The 18578-nt window shown below is 49.4% G+C and overlaps 1 protein-coding gene across 2 annotated transcripts in view; it reads left to right on the top strand.

The window, feature by feature from the left end:
• LMNTD1 (lamin tail domain containing 1) overlaps window positions 1-18578 on the top strand; it is a 175820-nt gene that overhangs the window by 123499 nt on the left and 33743 nt on the right. For both annotated transcript variants that reach the window (XM_048499424.1, XM_048499425.1), the window contains exons 6-9: window positions 1127-1313; window positions 3219-3338; window positions 5818-6026; window positions 13691-13863. In XM_048499424.1, coding sequence (XP_048355381.1) covers window positions 1127-1313; window positions 3219-3338; window positions 5818-6026; window positions 13691-13863 — 689 coding nt within the window. The remainder of the gene's footprint in view (window positions 1-1126; window positions 1314-3218; window positions 3339-5817; window positions 6027-13690; window positions 13864-18578) is intronic.

Genomic DNA, 18578 nt, shown 5'->3' with positions numbered 1-18578 from the left:
CAGATTGGGATCAGGGGCATTCCTGGACTTAATCCCAATTGGGAGCAGGGGTGGGAATGTAATTCAACTGGATCATGGGCCTAATAAGCTCTCTCAAGGCCCTCTAGCCACATGTTTGATACCCCTGCTCTAGGAACTCAGGCTGAAGCCTTTCTTATTACCGCCTACTTGAACCTTTTAAATGGAGATGCCAGGGATCAAACCTGGGAACTGCTGCAGGCAAAGCAGATGTTTGACCACTGCTTCAAATCTCTATGCCAGTAAAGCTACGGTGCTGCTGAAGATATCCTTCCGCTGAGCTTGAAACAGAAAATTTGTCATTGAGCTGAAAATTTGCCGTTGAGTTAACTGTTGAAGTCACATGGGTAGAATTGCATGAGCTTATGGAAACGTCTCTCCTTTATTCATTCAAGACGGACAAACAGGGACATATAGATTGCACAGATATCCAGACTGAGCACTAGCATAGATAGAGTTTGCTGTTTCTATGTTTAGTGTAAGTATATTGGTTATCTAGTAAAGTTTTACAAAACGACTCATTTGCATCTCTGCCCTATTATTTACTCTGCTAATTCATTGCAATTACAACTATCCTGGAATTTCAGTTGAACTCCAGACTATAGAGATCAATTCCTCTGAATGAAAAGGCAGCTTCAGAGGGCAAATTCTATGAAATTAAATCCCATCTGAGCCACCTCCCCAAATCTGCCCATTCCAGGCATTCCCCCAAACTTTCAGGAATTTCCCAAGTAATCCTATGAGAGCGAGTTGCAGGGGCGTATCACCCAGGGGGACATATGGATTCAAATGTCCCTGGGCTGCGGCCATTCAGTCACATGGGGCAGAAAATCACCCCCACACCCCTCCTCCTTCCCCCTGGGTCCATACACTGACTTCAAGACCTGGTGCAAAAAAAGTTGTTTGGCTGTGGTGGGGGAGGGCAGCTGCCCATATGGGGGGAGTGGGGGGTCTGGGCTACATTTTCCCTAGAGATGCCTCTGGGATGTTGCATATTTAAATGCTCCCTCATGAAAAACAGACTCCTTGCAAAATAATCCATGAGTGACTGTACACATAATTCTAAACCCCTTGTGAAAACTTAATACATTTTTCTATTATATTTTAGTGCTATTGGGAACCTTAAAATTGTTGAACTTCATCCAAGTGGCCGTTTTTTGAAGATAATTAATAGTTCTCGTTGCACAGAAGAGGATATTGGAGGCTATATCCTCCAGCAGAACCTTAATGGGCACCCAAGATCAACTTACAAATTCTCCCCAAGAATCAGAATGAAAGCGAATTCTGAAATAAAAGTAAGTGAAATAAAAGAGAAAAACAGATTCTACTTCTACAGAGCTAAATATGGGGGAGTAACTGGAGGCTCCAGCTCTTAGAGGTTGGGATTTTTGTAAGCTTTCAGGGGCGGGGGAGAGGTACCCAAGTCAGGAACCTCACGAGACCATGAAAGGGCCTTTCCTTACTGCAAGCCTGTCATGCTTGGTCCAAAAAACCCCAAATGTGGTACTTGAAATGGAAATTCTTCCAGCTATCCAATTCACCTGTTTCTGTTGTGTCCTTCTACAAGTTCAAAGTTTGTCAGACAAGCTTTGCCCTTCAGAAAAAAACTGTCTTCTGCAGTTCTTCATCAACCCCTCCTTCCTCATTCACCTAGCCTATCCCTTCTTCTCGCCATCTTTTCACATTATGGCAAGCATTTGGACAGCAAAGGCTCAAGCCATTTCTCAATATGTAAATTACCACAAGCCTCTACACATATCAGCTATCTGAGAGTCCGTTCTGGCCTAAAGTCTATCGAAATATCACCTACTCAACTGACCTAGGCCTAAACTCTTTTTTCAGTACAGAATATCCAATTCAGCTGATTGGCAGTGGATTCAGGAGGGACAAAAGAACATATTTCTTTACGCAAAGTGTGATTAACTGCCAGAGGATACAGTGATTGCCTGAACCTAAAGCCTGTTTCCTGAGGCAGAGACCCCAAAAATCCTTCTTGTCACAGCAGGAACTCTCAGGCCACCTCAGGCCAAGCAGGGCTGTTCATTTTTTTGCTGCCATGAAGAGTGCAGGGCTCCCCAGACTGTCCTGCCTTCACCACGCCTCATCCCACATCAGGATCAACACACTTCCTTCCTCCTAAGCCATTTTTTTAAAAAAAATCTCTCCCCAGTCTTGGGGTTTGCACCAGTAGCTGTAACTGATAAACTCTGCTGTCCTATTCTGCACCAATCCCAGCATTCCTGGCTGCTTTTCAACTAGCTGCTTAGGTGCTGGCCTCATTGCCTCACTCTTTCCAGTTGTTTCTAGTTTACAGTTGGCGATTTCAAGCCTGCTACTTTGTGGCTCTTCTGGCCAGCTCTCTGGCACAACTGGTATTCCTGATAAAATTGTTATTTTAATTCCCTGTTTGTCCTCTGTTTTGTACTGACTTTGCCATGAAAAAGATTTTTTTCCCTTTCTTCAGCTACCTGCGACCAAAAAAATCTAATCTAGTATCAAGGAAACATCCTCCTTTCAGTCAGCAGAGTTTCTTTAAAAGTGCTCAGCTCTGTGATGTAATACTAAATTTGAAAACTGAGAAACTTTGAACTCTTAAACAGTGTCACGCTCGCATTGCACTTGGGACTGAGTGGCTTTATTTATGCCCTTATTTAACGTGAGTCTTCTATGCATACTTTGAGTACCTCATAAGTGCTCACACATTACAAAGGTCACTAATTTTCTGAATAAGAGGTTTCTTTCACCACATCCAGCACTGAAGGTGTAAAGAATCCAGAAATGTAAAACAAGAACAGTAAAGATCAGTGAAGATGGTCTGAATTTCTGTAAGCATGTTTTTAAATTTGAAATTTGTAATGGTAAACATTACAAACAAGTCTGCATGTACCTCCCAATAGCAAGAACAAGTTATGCTGCCAAAGTCTATTTGTTTACTTTGTCTATATTTTTATGAGGTTGCCAAGTTACATCATATTTGATACACAACTAGTGTCAGGGTATGAAAACTGAATAAACAGAGCAGATATAACAAAGGTTTTTGGTATGCTTCAAGGTCCCATGTATTACACTGCAGCACTAAATCTCAACAGCCAGTAGGGTGTATAGTTGTGTAGTATAAATTCAGATAATATATTTGTTCTTTCTTCTTTTTTCCTTATCATATTTGTGTAGTCTGACTGCTTCCTGTTTTGTTGCTGCAGGTTTGGACAGCAAGTTCTAAAATGACTCATAAACCTCCAATACATTTTCTATGGAAAAATCTGGACAAGTTTATAGTGAGCCCAGAGTGTACCACCATTCTTTGCAACCCTTCTGGGCAGGTAAGTGTCCTAGGACCATCCTCCTAGTAGTGATGCAGTAGGCTATATATTCAAATATCTTAGCTCAGTGATGGCAAACCTTTTTGAGGCCGAGTGCCCAAATTGCAACCCAAAACCCACTTATTTATCGCAAAGTGCCAACACAGCAATTTAACCTGAATACTGTGGTTTTAGTTTAGAAAAAACAGTTGGCTCTGAGGCGCACGTTACTCAGGAGTAAGCTTGGTGAAGCAACCGTGCAACACTTTGAACGAGTTGTGCCCAGTGGCCCAGGCCAGCCTATGTGTGTAGGGGTGGTGGTGATTTTCCACCACCCTACATGATGAATTCTGTGCGTGCGTGCCCACAGAGAGGGCTCTGAGTGCCACCTCCAGCATGTGTGCCATAGGTTCGCCACTGTCTTAGCTATTGAGAACTTTTGCTCTCAATCTTACTTGCAGTTTCCAGTCAGTTTGTGCAAGTTACCTGGAAAGGGGGGGGGGAGCAGGCAATGAGATGGAAATCTCCTCTTTGCATGGAGAATTGATATTCATGTATGTCTTTGAACTTTGCTTCTTCTGCAATTGCAAAAAATGTTCCAAACTATGGAGCTTGGGACATTTTTTAAATCTATGCCAATCAAGTCAGAAACCAAAGCAATCTAGCTTCTTGCTCAATGGCAATTAATGGCCCATTCTCCACAAATTATTGAAAACGTCGTCAACGCCACTCATTTGTTTGCCCTCACCCCCTCAGAACAATTCCTATCCACCATTTTGTAGTCATTCGGTTCGTTTCAAAACCTCCGTGGATCTGATGTTTCAGAGCCTCATGCTAAAGTTCTCTAGTGGTCGTGTCTATGTAGCTTCAAAGGCCCAACCCCACAAAATAAAAAAAATCTGATGAAATACAGTGCGAGGGCAGGTGCAAGCTCAAAAAATGGTGCTGGCAAGGACATCTGGGAGGTGTGGGAAACATCTTAAAGAAATCGCCCAGCAAATGAGAACATTTTCAAAACATTTTCAGGAAAAAAAATCACTAGGAAACAGCACGTAAATAAAAACATTTTGAGGCTGGGAATAAAATGTTTCCGTCTAAAGTGGCAGAACTCCATGGAGGAAATGTCTTATCTCCTGCCTCAAAACATTTTATTTGGGTTTGGCAGAACTGACCAGGGTTGATCATCATTAGATAAATGAATTATGAACGAGAATTATCCTATTTGTACTTTGCCACCTTTCAAGGAACTCGGAGAGCCATGCAGCAGTTTCCTTGCCACTACTGGACTCAATTTGAGGACACTCCCCTGCCCCACCCCACCCCACCCCACCCCCCGCCAATTAATCTACCAAAGGGCACTTTTTGTGAACACCTCCCTGGCAGGTAGAAGCCTGCTCGCTGGCCTCAAATTTATGGGCCTGATGCTACTTCAGGTTTCAGGGTCTGCAGTGTCAGGGATGTAACTACATTCTAATGCTATCCTTGCAGAAGTTCTTCAGAGATCTTCTAGAGGCCACGGCCACACTGTAAATGTTCCAAGAAGGCTGAAACCAGAGGTGGGATCCAACCAGTTCTCACCACTTTTCTAGAAGTGGTTACTAATTTTTTCTGAGTGCCGAGAAGGGGTCACTAAAGCAACCTCCCTGCCCAATAGGGACTGGAGGTGTGTGTGTGCAGCGGCGCCACTGTTTGAATCCCACCACCATCGGAACCTGTTATTAAAATTTTTGGATTCCACCACTGGCTGAAACTGAACAAAAATTACAAATAGGACCTGAGAGGGAACCTGCAAGAGAAGCTGAAGCTTTTTTGGGAGCAGATGCACATGTTGCGGGGTGCTAATGGTTGCCAGCCACAAAGATTTTGGATCACATATGTGCTGGAGGTTCCATGCTTCCCAGGTGCATGCAGAGGGGGACAGTGGTATGCACAGAGGGGGAAAGTGATATGCATAGAGGAGGACTTTGTCCTTCCTTCACAGTTCTAGGGAACTGCTGTTTGTCCTATTGGGAATTTTTTGTGTAGTCATAATTAGAAGTAAATTTCCCCAGGGCTATTTCAAATCAGGAAAACAGCATGGGAAGGAAAGCTGAAGCCCCTCCCTTTTGCATGCCACTATCCTGGTCTAGATTGCAAGCATGCATGCCTGAGAAGCACAGAAACCCTAGTCCATATATGATCCAGAGTCCTTTGTAATCTGTGAATTGGCTCTTAATTGCTCTTTCATTTTATGGGGAATTGACAAGCGTATGAATATGGCATCCCTAGAAACAGTTTGCCTGAATGTATTGCTGAAAGCTTTCACAGCCAAAATCAACTAACTGGTGTGGGTTTTCCAGACTGTGTGACTGTGGTCTGGTAGTTTTAGCTCCTAACATTTCACCCACATCTATGGCTGGCATCTTCAGGGGCATGTCATGGTGAAATGGCCGCACAGCCTGGAAAACTCACAACAGCCAATTTGCCTGAACATTAGTTGTTTTCTTTCTTTCCAATTTAGGCTGTTGCTTGGTACACTCCAATAAACCAAAAGCAAAAGCAAACATTGGACGGAAAAGAGGATGTTGGAAACTTTGAAAACTTCAAGCAGTGCTCTGTGCATAGTCACAAACCAAGAGATGGGTGGCAACTTAAATCAAATGACACAGTGCAGACAATAGCTTCCCAAAGTCCTGCAGAGAAGGAAAAAGAACCGGAATCCATTATAAGGTGCCATTGCTGCAGATGGTGAGACTTACTTGCACAATAAATACACCACGACGACAGGCTGGAAAAGGAATGGGCCACAGCCCGTTTATTGAAATATCAAACATAACAGCAATAACTATATACAAAAGAGCTGGGCGGCAAACGGGTCGCACATCCCATCCCATCATATGGGACTGGCGGGAAGGGAAGCCCCCAGAGATAACCTCCTTTAGCTTCCACCCCTCTTCCCGCCCCATGCTACGAGAGGAGACAACGGCTAAGCCCCAAAGAGCCACACACAGCCGTCCTCCTGCCTTGCTTGCTGCGGTCTCGGGCACCGGCTAAGCCCATGGCAGCCTACCGACCCAACCCAACCCCCACTCCCCGGGTGTCGGGCAGCTGACCCGCCTGCCGGCCTGCCAGCCCAGCCAATGCCCGGCCCCCACCCCCCCCCGCCCTCATAGAGCGAAGCCTGGGAGCCCCAGGCTGGAAGGCCTCGTTCTCTCTCCCAGATGTCGCGACTTACCGTTTACTGTAAACCCGCCAGAGCTTTCGGGCGACAGTAAAGGCCCTTAAAAGAAAACCCCGCCAACTTGGCTGAAGTTACAGGGAGGGTGCAGGGCTGGTCACGCCTTGCTGGAGTCTCACGGGAAGGGCGCCGGACCTGAGAGGCGCTCATATATATACCTAGGCTCCTCCAGCCGCCAAAGCTGCTGGGGAGCCAATCAATGCACCCGGGTTCTGCAGCATGCAATTTCCACCTTACAGCTCTTTATTTTGCTGGCGCTTGCTCACCCCAGCAGCAATGAAAACTGCCCTGTGGTTATTCAGGTGCATCTTATTTGCTGCAGATGGTGAGACTTACTTTGCACAATAAATAATTCACTTATCTGACAGGTGGCTGGAAAAGGAATGGGCGCAGCCTGTTTATTGAAATATCAAACATAACGAAGCCAATAACTATATACAAAAGAGGCTGGGCGTGCAAGCCGGGGTCGCACATCCCATCCCATCCCATCGCATATGGGACTGGCCGGAAGGAAGCCCCCAGATAACACTCCTTGCTTCCACCCTCTTCTCCTCGGGCCCATGCTGAGGAGACCGGGCACCGCTATTAAGCCCCAAGGTCAGCACTTTTACAGCCCGGGCCCTCCTGCCTTGCTTGCTGGGGTATCGGGCGCAGCTAAGCTTCCATGGTCGCCTCACGGCCCAACCCAACCCCACTCCCTGGGAGGTGTCGGGGCAGCTGCCACGACCTGCCGACCTGCCAGCCAGCCTGCCCGCCTCCCACCCCCCCCCCCGCCCTCATAGAGGGCGCAAGCTCCGGGAGCCCTAGCCGAAGGCTTCGTTCTCTCCCAGATTAATGCGACACCGCTTGCAAACCCGCCTGACGTAGCCGCTCCCCTCCTGCGCAGCTCACATTCCCAAGCTCCCTCAAGCCTGAGACCTGTCCCTATCTCAACCATCAGAGGAGAGTAAGGATTAACGAATGGACTGAAGCACATGTCCAAACCCCATTGTTAGGTCGAATGAGGGCCCGGACATCATCTGGCTCGAAGAAGTCTCTGTTGTCCCGATATCTCGGAGGTGGTCCGGGCCACCGGGCCCCCCAAGGAGAGGGACCACCTTGGCTGACGCCCTGGATTGACGACCTTTTCTGCAGGCCCTGGGTTCACAGCAGTGGGGATCCACAGCTCCTCCAGTGGACCAGCTGCAGCATCTCCAGACCAAACCAAAGGTCATACCAGGCCGCATGCCTGGCAAAGTCTCGAAGTGTGGTGGCCATCGCACACCGCCAGGTCAAGGCCCCGACCTGGCAGGGGAGGTCCTCCTCCCAAATGAATGACCAATAGGTCCGGTGTAGCTACGACGCTGGAAAATATATTCGAATTATTATGGGCTCCAGCTCATGCTACAGCATGTTGCCCTGCCCCCATCCACGAACAATCCTCACGGCGCCTGAAATCGAGATAGCCGGCCCCAGTCCGAAGTGCAGGCGATATTCTTCCAGCACGGATTTTGGTGGTTGTGCCGCCCCACGCACCCACACCTGTCGACATAGAACGGTCCTGGCGGGCGCCCTGGAGAATTCGTGGAAAGAATTAACAAAGTCCAGGTGGGCGGTAGATATGTACTGAAAGCGCCCCTGACCGGACCACCTGCCCAGCAGCGAATGTCTTCCCGTCATGCCCCACATACTGTGCAGCTGCCGTGCGGCACCTATCCTGAAGGAATTGCAGGCCAGATTAAGCGGCCGGCAGCCCAGTCTGGCGGAGCATGCCCGAACAATCGCCAGATTTGGTGAACTGGAACCTGGTGAGGGGACCCATCCTCATGCACTAAGAGCATGCCACCCGACTCCGCAGCCTGTGCCGGAGCCACGATGGTGAGTGGGAGGGATGGGGCAGGGCAGGCTGTCGCCGGTAGGGGCTGGCATGGTGACCCACGCACCGGGCCGACCCTCCTCCTGGTCGGTTTCTTGAAAGAGCCAGCCACTTGGCGATAGACCATGTCCCCAGACAGGACTAGGATTGCTCCCTTTGCAGCCCGGGTGCTGGAAGGCCGCGATCCCTGAGTGAAGCTTACTCGACCAGTTCGGGCCGCAAAGCCCCATGAATTGTTATTGCCAGAGGTGGATTAAGCGACATGTGAAGAGCAAGCGGCTCAAAGCGTGGAAGCGCACACCTGCCGTGAGCACCCCGATGACTGCCGAAGCACCTGCTCCTGGTGACTGGAAAAAGCCTGAGATCCCTCTCTGCTCAGGGCTTCCACCCTGCGCCAACCAGCTCCCCAGCGCCGGGCGCAGCAGGACTAACGCCTTGGTAACGGCCCGGAAAACCCGAGACCCTGCAATAGAAGGCGATGCTCGGCCAGCTGCACCCCCCATGAATTGGCGGGGTGCATCTCTGCCCATCGGAGCGGTTAACAGGTACTTTCGGCGGAGGAGGCCGATGGTCCACCCTCGTGGGCCGCTGACGGCATCCCTCCGGTAATCGCGTCGCGAAACTCACGCGAAGTCCCGCCGTGACGGCTCGGTCGTGCTTCCTGGATGTGGCGGTGCCAGCGAAGCTCAAAACACCTGTGATGACTGCTTAACTGCCAAAGGTTCCAGAGGGACGCCCGGCACTGTCGCCCGAGGAACAGGCTCCGGCCTGGTGGGCCGAAAAGCGATCCACCTGCTGGCTGGGATAAAGGCGTCAGCAATCTCATTCTGCAAAACCTGGAACGAAAGCAGCTTAAAGGAAATGTTAAAAGAGAGGCAGGTAAGAACCAAATTACTTGGCGAACCAAGCTACATGACCCGTGCCGACTTCTGGAGAGGACTGCCTGTTCACCTCACGAACCACAGCCTGGATTTATCACACCAAGAAAAGCACCCTTCGAACTTTTGCCAAAGTGCGGTCGCCAGAGCGTGCACCGGCCACCAAGAAGGGAAACAGCTCCAGAAAAGTGAGATCCCTGGTGATACCCTGTGAATGCTGCCAGGCCGGGGCCAGAAGACCTTAAGCCCACCGCCCTGAAAGATAAACCCCAAAACCAAAGGCACCGAGGGCGCCAGAGTGCACCTGCAACTCCTGCAAGCGGGTTCCAGAGAGAGTGCCTCGCCACAGGGAAATGCCGCTTGAAGCCCCGGGCGAAGAGCGTACCAGCCACAGACCTGCAGATCCTCCTACAAGACCCGGGATACCCTGATCGCGGTGATCAGGGGCTTGCAGCCCGACAAAGGACCTAGCCAGCCCGAGAGCAGAACGCATGCCAAGCGCCACCACCCTGCAAGCCCGAAATGAAAGGAAAATTATGGCCCAGCAAGGATTGGACCTGGATGGTAACCCTGCATGTTTTGTGTACCGGAGCAACGCGAATGCAGCAGGGTGGTGAGGGCCAGGAGCTTATCCTCAAGAGGGAGCGAGGAAATGCCTTGAACCGAGTCCAGGTGGGAGACCTGGGAACAGGTGATGGGCCCTCTGCCTTGCTGGGAGCAAAGGGGACCCCCAGCCTGGGCCGCAGGGCCTGGAAAGCCTGCAAAAGCAAAAATAACATTCCCTGGTGCCCACTGCCCACCGAAGGAACTAAAAAATCACCCAGATAATGAGTCACCATGCCGGGAGGGCACTCTGCTGAACGCCTATATCTGCAAACGTGCTGAAAGTCTCAAAAGCTGCACGCAGGCAAAAGAAGGCAGCCCATGGGCATGGCCTTGTTCACAAACCAGCTGCCTTTGGGAATGGATGCCCAGCAGCTTTCGAGCGAAGATCCAGGGGAATCGGGCGGGAGCCGGAAAGCAGATTGGATGTCACATTTTGCTGTAAGGGCACCAGTGCGCCAATTGGTGAGACCCTGAAGGGGCTGAGGGGCGTGGTGATGGAAGGGCCCATGTCATCGACGGGCCCTGGATTTTGCACTTGGCAAGGTTGTCAGCCACCACGCCAGGGGGTTCTTCAGGACCGACTTTTAAGTTGTCCGCCTGGTAAGCCCTGGCGAGGGCCTCGGTACGGGGATTCAAAATCAGAGGAGAAACCTGCCCCCCGCAGCTGCACGCAGCACGCCTGTCCTGGAATAGCAGCTGCAGCCACCAGCAAAGGCTGAAGGCTAACAGGTGCGGGGAGCCAAAGCGACTGCAGTTGGGAAGAAGTGTCGTCAATGTTTGCGGGGCGAGGGCACCAGTTTCTGACCAATCGGAAACTTTTTTTTTTTAGGTGTGGGCCCGCCGTATAGACCGCCTGCCGCAGCGCCCGCCGGAAGCTGAACTTGGGGTGCTTCGCCTCTGCCATGACTGCCGGTGAACAGGTTGGAGCAAAAAATGCCTGGGGCTCAAACCTACACTTGGTCGCTGGCAAGCGCCCCAGCTGAATTCTCCCAACAAAGCCTCTATTTGCCCTCCAGCCTTCCGGAAAGCTCTTGCCGCCCGGATTTTCACGAGGGGGCAGATGGCTCCCATCGCCCCTTTCACGGCCCGGCTGGACGCACGACACCATCCAGGTTTTGAGTCGAGTGGATGAGATCCCAGCGGAACCCGCCTCACGTGGGGCTGGCGTTCTTCCGGATAATATGGCATCATGCGTAGGCAATGGCTGCTGGCTGCGCCCGACCAAAGGCGCCGGCTGCATAACCTTCGCAGCACGCTGGACATGTGGGTCAGCGCAGGTGCCAGTAGCCACTCGGGGGTAGGGGCGGCCCCGACGCAGAGGCCAGGAATACGAAGTATTGAAACCCTGCAGCCAGTTGCTTCTAAAGTGCATCTCGCTTCGGCTGCAGCAGCGGGTCCGCCGCTTCTGTCCGCTCGACAAGCCATATCGCCCTCCGCCGGGAACTTGAATGGGTCGACATTAGCACCCGTCGAAAGTGGGTCACCTGCTCCCGGAGCTTCCTGTGGGGAGGTGGGACTCCGGAAGGAGAGCAGGTTACCCTTGTGATGCGTCCTGGAGCCGGGCTGGGGCGGAGTCAGCCCGCGACTTACCAAAGCTTCTGCATTTTGCGACATCCAAAATGGGAGGAAGCGGGCACGTGTTCGCCTTGGAACCAGAATTCCCCACAACCTGGGCATAGTCGCCCTCGGAGGGACTCTACCCGAAGATGAAAGAGCTGGGAGACGTCTGGAGGACCCGGGAGCGCCGACTTCCACCGGGCTTCCTCCTCACCTGCTTCCTCGAATGGAGGGCTAACGGATGCGTCCACTGATGTGGGACGCTGGGCTGACTGGCGGCGTAGAGCTGGAGGGCCTCCGCCTCGGGCTTCGAGGTGGGCCTGCCATGCCGAATAAATGCGGCAACTTACGCTGGCGATGACGGGGGGCTCCGCTCCATTGCACCCAGCGGGGACCGGAATGTCGCTGGCCCACACCGGCCAGGGGCCTGGCGGGGAGAGTGCATCAAGCGTGTCCTGCTAAGTTCGCATTACCAGGAAAAGGATCAGTGCCACGCGTGCCGTCCGGGCTCTGTAAAGAGGCCAAGGGAAAGCCTCCCAGCCGGGAGAATCCCGGTGCTCCCGTACTGGGCCAGCTGGCCTGCCCCGGCCAATGGAGGACAGACTCCAAAGCCGCAGCCGCCAGAAGCGTCGCTGCACCAATCTGCCTCGACCACCGGGCAGCGCCTTCGGAGACTCCCCGGGCGGTCTGGACCGAACCCTATTTAAGAAGGGCTCGAGCTCTGCCACGAACTGGTTGTCTTGCACTTCTTGGCCCGCTTTGGGACCTAAGCGAGCGTGAGGAACCAGTCACAACAACCAGCAAGAGAAAGAAGGAATAAAAAGTGAGAACAAGCAAAGGTGAGGGAAAGTCGGAAAAAAAGGAAAGAAAAAGGCAAAGTTTAGAGGCCGTGAACCAGTCTCCCCTTCCAGGCCTTATGCCAGACGCTTCAACCACACCACCACTGCCTTGTTGGGTCTGCTTGGCGGGAAGGGCGCTGACCCTGAGAGGCGCTCTATATATACCCAGGCTCACTCCGCACCAAAGCGGCTGGGGAATGGCCAATCAATGCACCCGGTTCTGCAGCATGCAATTCCTACCTTGCAACCCCTTATTTTGCTGCGCTGCTCACCCCAGCAGCAATGGCTGCCCCTGGTTATTCAGGTGCATCTTATTTCTTGAATGAATTGGTTAATGTAAAGAAACATAAGAGTTCCAGTCCTAAAATTGGAAATGAAGAATTCCCATACTGTTTTTCCCAAGATGCAGCAGCCCCAGGGGGAGTTAATTGCCCCATTTTGGAGCTTCATATGCACCTGCAGCAATGTGTAATTCAGCAACCGGTAAGTGGGCTTGTGCAGGATAGAGCGCAGATATCACAAAAAATGAAAACACAATTGCAATAACCTGCTTCTATGCAGTTAAACATCCTTCCCTTTTACCCCACTGTGGATTTTCTTAGATTGCCAGTTTCCAGGTGGGGCCTGGATATCTCCTGTTACTCTAGCTGATCTCCAGACAAGAGAAATCAGTTCCCCTGGAGAAAATGGCAGTTCTGGAAGGTGAACTCTATGGCAATGTACTCTAGGGCTGAAGTCCCTCTTATCCCCAATCCTCACCTGCCCTCCCAAGGCTATACCCCTAAAATCCCCAGGTATTTCTCAACCCTCTGCTCGGGAAACTCTAATGGCTGTCATGTGCTTGCAGGCAAGTATTCCGGTGTCCATTTACAGTTCCTTGGCTGCATCCATCAGGAGGAGAAGTAGATTGTGTCCCACAAAACAGTGAACATTGCAGAAATAAATAATCCAAAACAGGACCATGCAAATACTTGGAATTGAACTGTTGCAGAATAGTTGCAGAATTATTTTTGAAAAAGAAGAGGACGAGTTTGGATTTATATCCCCCCTTTCTCTCCTGTAGGAGACTCAAAGAAGCTTACAATCTCCTTGCCCTTCCCCCCTCACAACAAACACCCTGCGAGGTGGGTGGGGCTGAGAGAGCTCCGAAGAACTGTGACTAGCCCAAGGTCACCCAGCTGGCATGTGTGGGAGTACACAGGCTAATCTGAATTCCCCAGATAAGCCTCCACAGCTCAAGTGTCAGAGCGGGGAATCAAACCCAGATCCTCCAGATTAGAATTCACCTGCTCTTAACCACTACGCCACTGCTGCTCCTTTGATTTTTCATTTGCTTTGATTTTAAAAATTATAATTCTGTCTGTATACAAAAACAACTATTTAAAATAACCAGAAGAGATCTTTTTGTATTTACTCTGCAGGGGAGAAAAGACACCACCACCCTTGTACCCAGTTCAAAGTCCTTGGTGCCGAAGTCCAAACACTTCTACACATCCTCATTATTCAGTGGAAAGACTTTTGGCCATGGGCAATTATGGGAGAAGTTTATTTGGACAAACAAGATCCCAGTCAGTGGAACCTGACCCACATCCTGGTGAGTTAAACAACATTTCCTTAAAAAAAAGAATCTAACATTATGTAGGAATGTAGTAATAGTGACAAAACTGGGAGATTTCTGAGCACCCCATGTCCACATCAATCAACTCATGGCAACCCCATAGGGTTTTCAAGGCAAGAGACAAACAAGTGTGGTTTTGCCCTTGCCTGCCTCTGTGTACAACCCTGGTCTCCTATCCAGGTACTAACCAGGACTGACCCTGCTTAGCTTCTGAGATCTAATAAGATCAAGCTAGCCTGGGCCAAATGCATCAGGGTGCTTCAGTGCTAACTTAAAACTTAATGGCAAGACATGCTTTGTGTTGCAGCATAATATTGACTACTCAAATGATCTCTTTGCTGGCAAGCTAAAATAAGACACTGAAAAATCATTGGGAGAGAACATCATGTTGGCTGTACATGCCTAAACAAACCAGTGTGAAGAAATTGCTAGGATCATGTGGACATTAAGGGGTGCCAGCAAGAAGTTTCTGCAAAGACAAATTTCATAAAATAAGATTACAATTAACAAAATGCATCCCACAGAGCTATTTTAAGCCCAGGTCAAGGAATATATGAGCAAGGAAACAAGATTGATTGAGCTTATCTCTGGTAACATACCTCAGAGGCTGTATACTGACAATCATGGGGTGCTGGTATTTCAGCAAGCCTATGAAACAGCAATCACTTTGTGATTTCCTAAATGTCAATGAAAGTGCATGCACATGTTTTAAGTGGTGTCTCATTGCTTCTCACAGGAAGGAATAAAGGTACTTAACATTGACTGCATAGTGTCCTTTATCATGGAGTCTTTTGTTAGATTGACCTGAGAGGGACTGTGCTCAAACCAATCTTGAATTTAATCACACAATTCTAAAATGTATTTGCTACCAATAGTGGCTTTTGAAGCAGTAAGACAAAATATTGAAACATTAAGAAATGAATACTCAAAAAGTCTTTATCTCCCTCCCTCCCTCCCTCCCTCCCTCCCTCCCTCCCTCCCTTCCTTCCTTCCTTCCTTCCTTCCTTCCTTCCTTCCTTCCTTCCTTCCTTCCTTCCTTCCTTCCTCCCTTCCTTCCTTCCTTCCTTCCTTCCTTCCTTCCTTCCTTCCTTCCTTCCTTCCTTCCTTCCTTCCTTCCTTCCTTCCTTCCTTCCTTCCTTCCTTCCTGGACTTCTACCAGGGTACAGCATATTTATTTTCCTGATACTTGAGAGATGACTGTGGTGGGCAACAACCTCATGTTATCTTTATCTCTTTAAATTTCTAAGAAATATTAATGTTGTGGTAGCCAGAGGCTTAGCGCCAACAGGGCGGGAGTGGGGCGCAATTCCCCAGGAGGAGCCATGGAGGAGGCGTGGCCAGGCCATGGCGGGGGCTAGGCAGGGGCATGGCGGGGTGGGCGGCACAGCAACAGGGGCACAGCACGCACATATGCCTCAGGCAGAATTTCCCCTTGCTCCGCCTCTGGTGGTAGCTGCTCCTCAGGGAGCACCAACGAGGCCAGTCACATTCCTGAATCTGACCCAAATCTCAAGTATGACTTGACTATGCAGAAAACAACTGGAATATAAGCTGCTTCTTCAGACCCTAATGCCCAGATCTGCCACCGCACAAAAAATAAATCAACTGTACTGTGGGGTCGTTTTTTGACCTTTCGTTCCCTAGAGCCCTTGCCTTCCTTTGTCACAAAGGAGAGTTCTGATCAGGGAAAGGGAACTGCCACAGCTGCACAGAGCACCCTACAGCCTTTGGGTTTCACCATTCCAGAAAACCAACCCCTACCTTTGGTGTTGGACAGGCCTTTCTGAGGCTTTAATTCTGTAAAGAGGAAATTGGCCAACACTGCACCACAGAGTAGCTGGGCCTTTCCCCACTTACCTTAAGCCCCGCACTACTTGAGGAGAGTAGCGCGGGGTCCCCCGGCACTCCCCACGAGAGGGGCGGCGACAGCGCATAACTATAGCCCTGACGCTTTACGGCTGTCGCGCTCCCCTCAGCGTGGCGCATCCTGGCGCTCTTGCCCAAAGAGGCACCTTTTGATGACCCCGCGCAGAAGGCCAGCGGGGTGCGTGGGAGGGTTACCAGAGGCAGCAGCGCCAGGGATGCAGCGGCGCTGAGGAAGCGGAATCTTGCGCGGCATAGGGGGGATAGGGGAGAGTGGGGAAAGGCCCGTTTTCTCTAGTGCTCATGTTATCTTTTCCATTCAGGAGACATTGCTGCAAGTGGAGATCAAGCAGGCTTTCTGGATGGCCAGGAACTGCAACCTTGTACTCCCTCTCAGGAAGAAAAAGGGACTAGTTCTGATGCCTTTTTAAATGATGTATTGTGTGTGATATGTTCTTCCCACTCCACAATTTTATCATAATCCCTGTTTTCCAAATACAGCTGAGTGTGTCATTTGTATACTTCCCTCAGGGCCTGGAAAGTGCATTGCAGCAACCGCTGTTTCTCTGTGCAAGTTATAGGGTTACCCCTCATTATGCATGTAGTTCTGGTTGGCTACACACCCATTGCACAGTTGAACTACTGTTTCTGTTTCATCAGTTGTGGGAGGGATGCTTTTTTTGGACGGGTTTGTGGGTGGGTGTGATGGAAGATTAACAGCCAGGGAGTAGCAAAAATCTAAAGACTCCATAATCTGTCCTATGGCTGCCACCATATCACAGAACCAGGCCTGGGAGAGCCATGGCTGTTCTATAAATCCTGGGTTCTTTTCTCCAGATACACTGAAACCAGCTGAGTTCTCAACAATTTTATTGGAAAAAAAAGAAAACAATAAAACAATAAATACAGATATTACTCAGCTAAATAGCACGTTTCCTGCAGGCTTGTCTCAGCTCCCTCAGCTTAGAGATGCTCACTCGAGCTTAGCCTGGATCAGAATCCAATTGTCTTTGTTCCTTGGTTCCCAGGAAAACTCTGTTTTCTGCCATGAGGTAACCTAGCCTTTGATGTATGTGCCTGCTTGGTTACTGGCTTCCTTTTGGGTAAATTTCCACAGCTTTTTGGTTCTCCACTCGGAGATCAAAGCCTTTGTCAGGCTAGTGTGACTTTTCCTGATACTGTAATGGAGTAACTTCATCACACCTACTATGACTTCTCAATATCACTAGATAAATTCTGTTCTATTATGAGGGCAATGGGGACAGAAAACAGTTCAAACAGGGCATTGGCACAGACTCCAAACTGCAACAACCTCCAGTGATTTTTTGGGGGGAGACAAGGTTCTTGTTTAGAGGGTATATTGACCTTGATGTACAGATCCTGCCCCCCCCCAAACCCTTTCCCATTTAACACATGTGTGCTAGCTACTTGAAAACTGTCTCAGGAAACTAACCCCCCCCCCCAAAAGAAAACCTAGGTGCAGTCATCAGTGCTCTATCACCACATGGAGATTTATTAGTAGGGAAGTAGACAAAACAAACAACTGACCAACTGCATCCTACGAAACAAATGTCACTGACACCTACTCCAGGTAACAGTAGTGCCACTCAGGACAATGTTCCCAGAACTACTGATAATAAGTGTTCCTGTGTGGGGTGTCACTCTGAGCCACAGATATAATGAACAGAGCATGGGAACCATTCAGTGTCTGGGTATGATCCTATTTATAAATGCATTTCTCAGATTTGTCTATGAATAACTGTGATACTTTCTGCACAGTACAAATGAAAAGTCTTGAAGATGTTGAAAGAAGCATTTTGAGGAGGAACTGCATACAGGTTTTCCCCCCAAAATGTCTTCAGGACATTTCATTTCATCTCAACCCATTTTTTTTTCAGAAAACGCGAAATTAGCTAGGGTATCTTTTTCCCTGAAGCCGTTTTGAAAACGTCTCCGGCTTGCTGTGCAGAGAGTAGGAGATGTTTTATTTCCCCCCCTCCCCCAGCTCTTAGTTTCAGCTTCTACTGAGCATCTGCCATTTTCGGCCCTCTTCAGGAGGCTCCATGCTGCCACCATTTGCAGAACATTCCCATGAAGTTTCCTCTGCTTGCAGCTCATCCATGCCTCATTTCAGGGTATAAAGGTCCTGGTGATCCCATGCACGTGCCCCCCCCCCCCTTTTGCTTTAAATGAGATATGTTCAAAGCTACGACATCACGATATGAAAATCGCAGCCGATTCGCATATTATGACATTGTAGCTCTGAAGATATCTCATTTAAAACAAAGGGGGGAGGGGGGAATGACACATGCCTGGAATTTTCAGGAAAAAACTAACTTTATTAATGAACTTTATACACTGAAATGACAGAGGAAACTCTGTGGGAACATTCTGCAAATGGCAGCAGAATGGAGCCTCATGAGGAGGGCAGAAAATAGCAGGTGCAAGTGTAACCTCTATCTGTGGGTTCTGTGGGGCAGAACTTGGAAGGAGTTGCAAAGAACTAAATTTAAAACAAAATGGTTTACTTTCTTAACAAATAACACTTTTAACATTAACATTTAACATAACAATTTACAGTCCTTTTAGGTTGCATTTCAAGTCCTTATATTTACAGTCTACTGATAATGCCAAGTCAAATTCTTCTTTGCTGGTGGTTGGCTTATGAAGACTTCAGAGGCTTGGTGAACGGGATTCAAGATGATGAAGGTCCCCAAAAGAACCCCCATCAACTACATACATAGCAAGCCCTGAAACAATAACCTCTAACATTTACAATACAGCAAAAACAAACAATTCCCTTCCCACTAGTTCCCAACAACTTTGCA

Source organism: Sphaerodactylus townsendi, linkage group LG06, assembly GCF_021028975.2.
Source record: "Sphaerodactylus townsendi isolate TG3544 linkage group LG06, MPM_Stown_v2.3, whole genome shotgun sequence".
NCBI classification, from domain to species: domain Eukaryota; kingdom Metazoa; phylum Chordata; class Lepidosauria; order Squamata; family Sphaerodactylidae; genus Sphaerodactylus; species Sphaerodactylus townsendi.
Note: the sequence above shows the minus strand (reverse complement) of the source record. Positions and strands in the feature narration are given on the sequence as shown.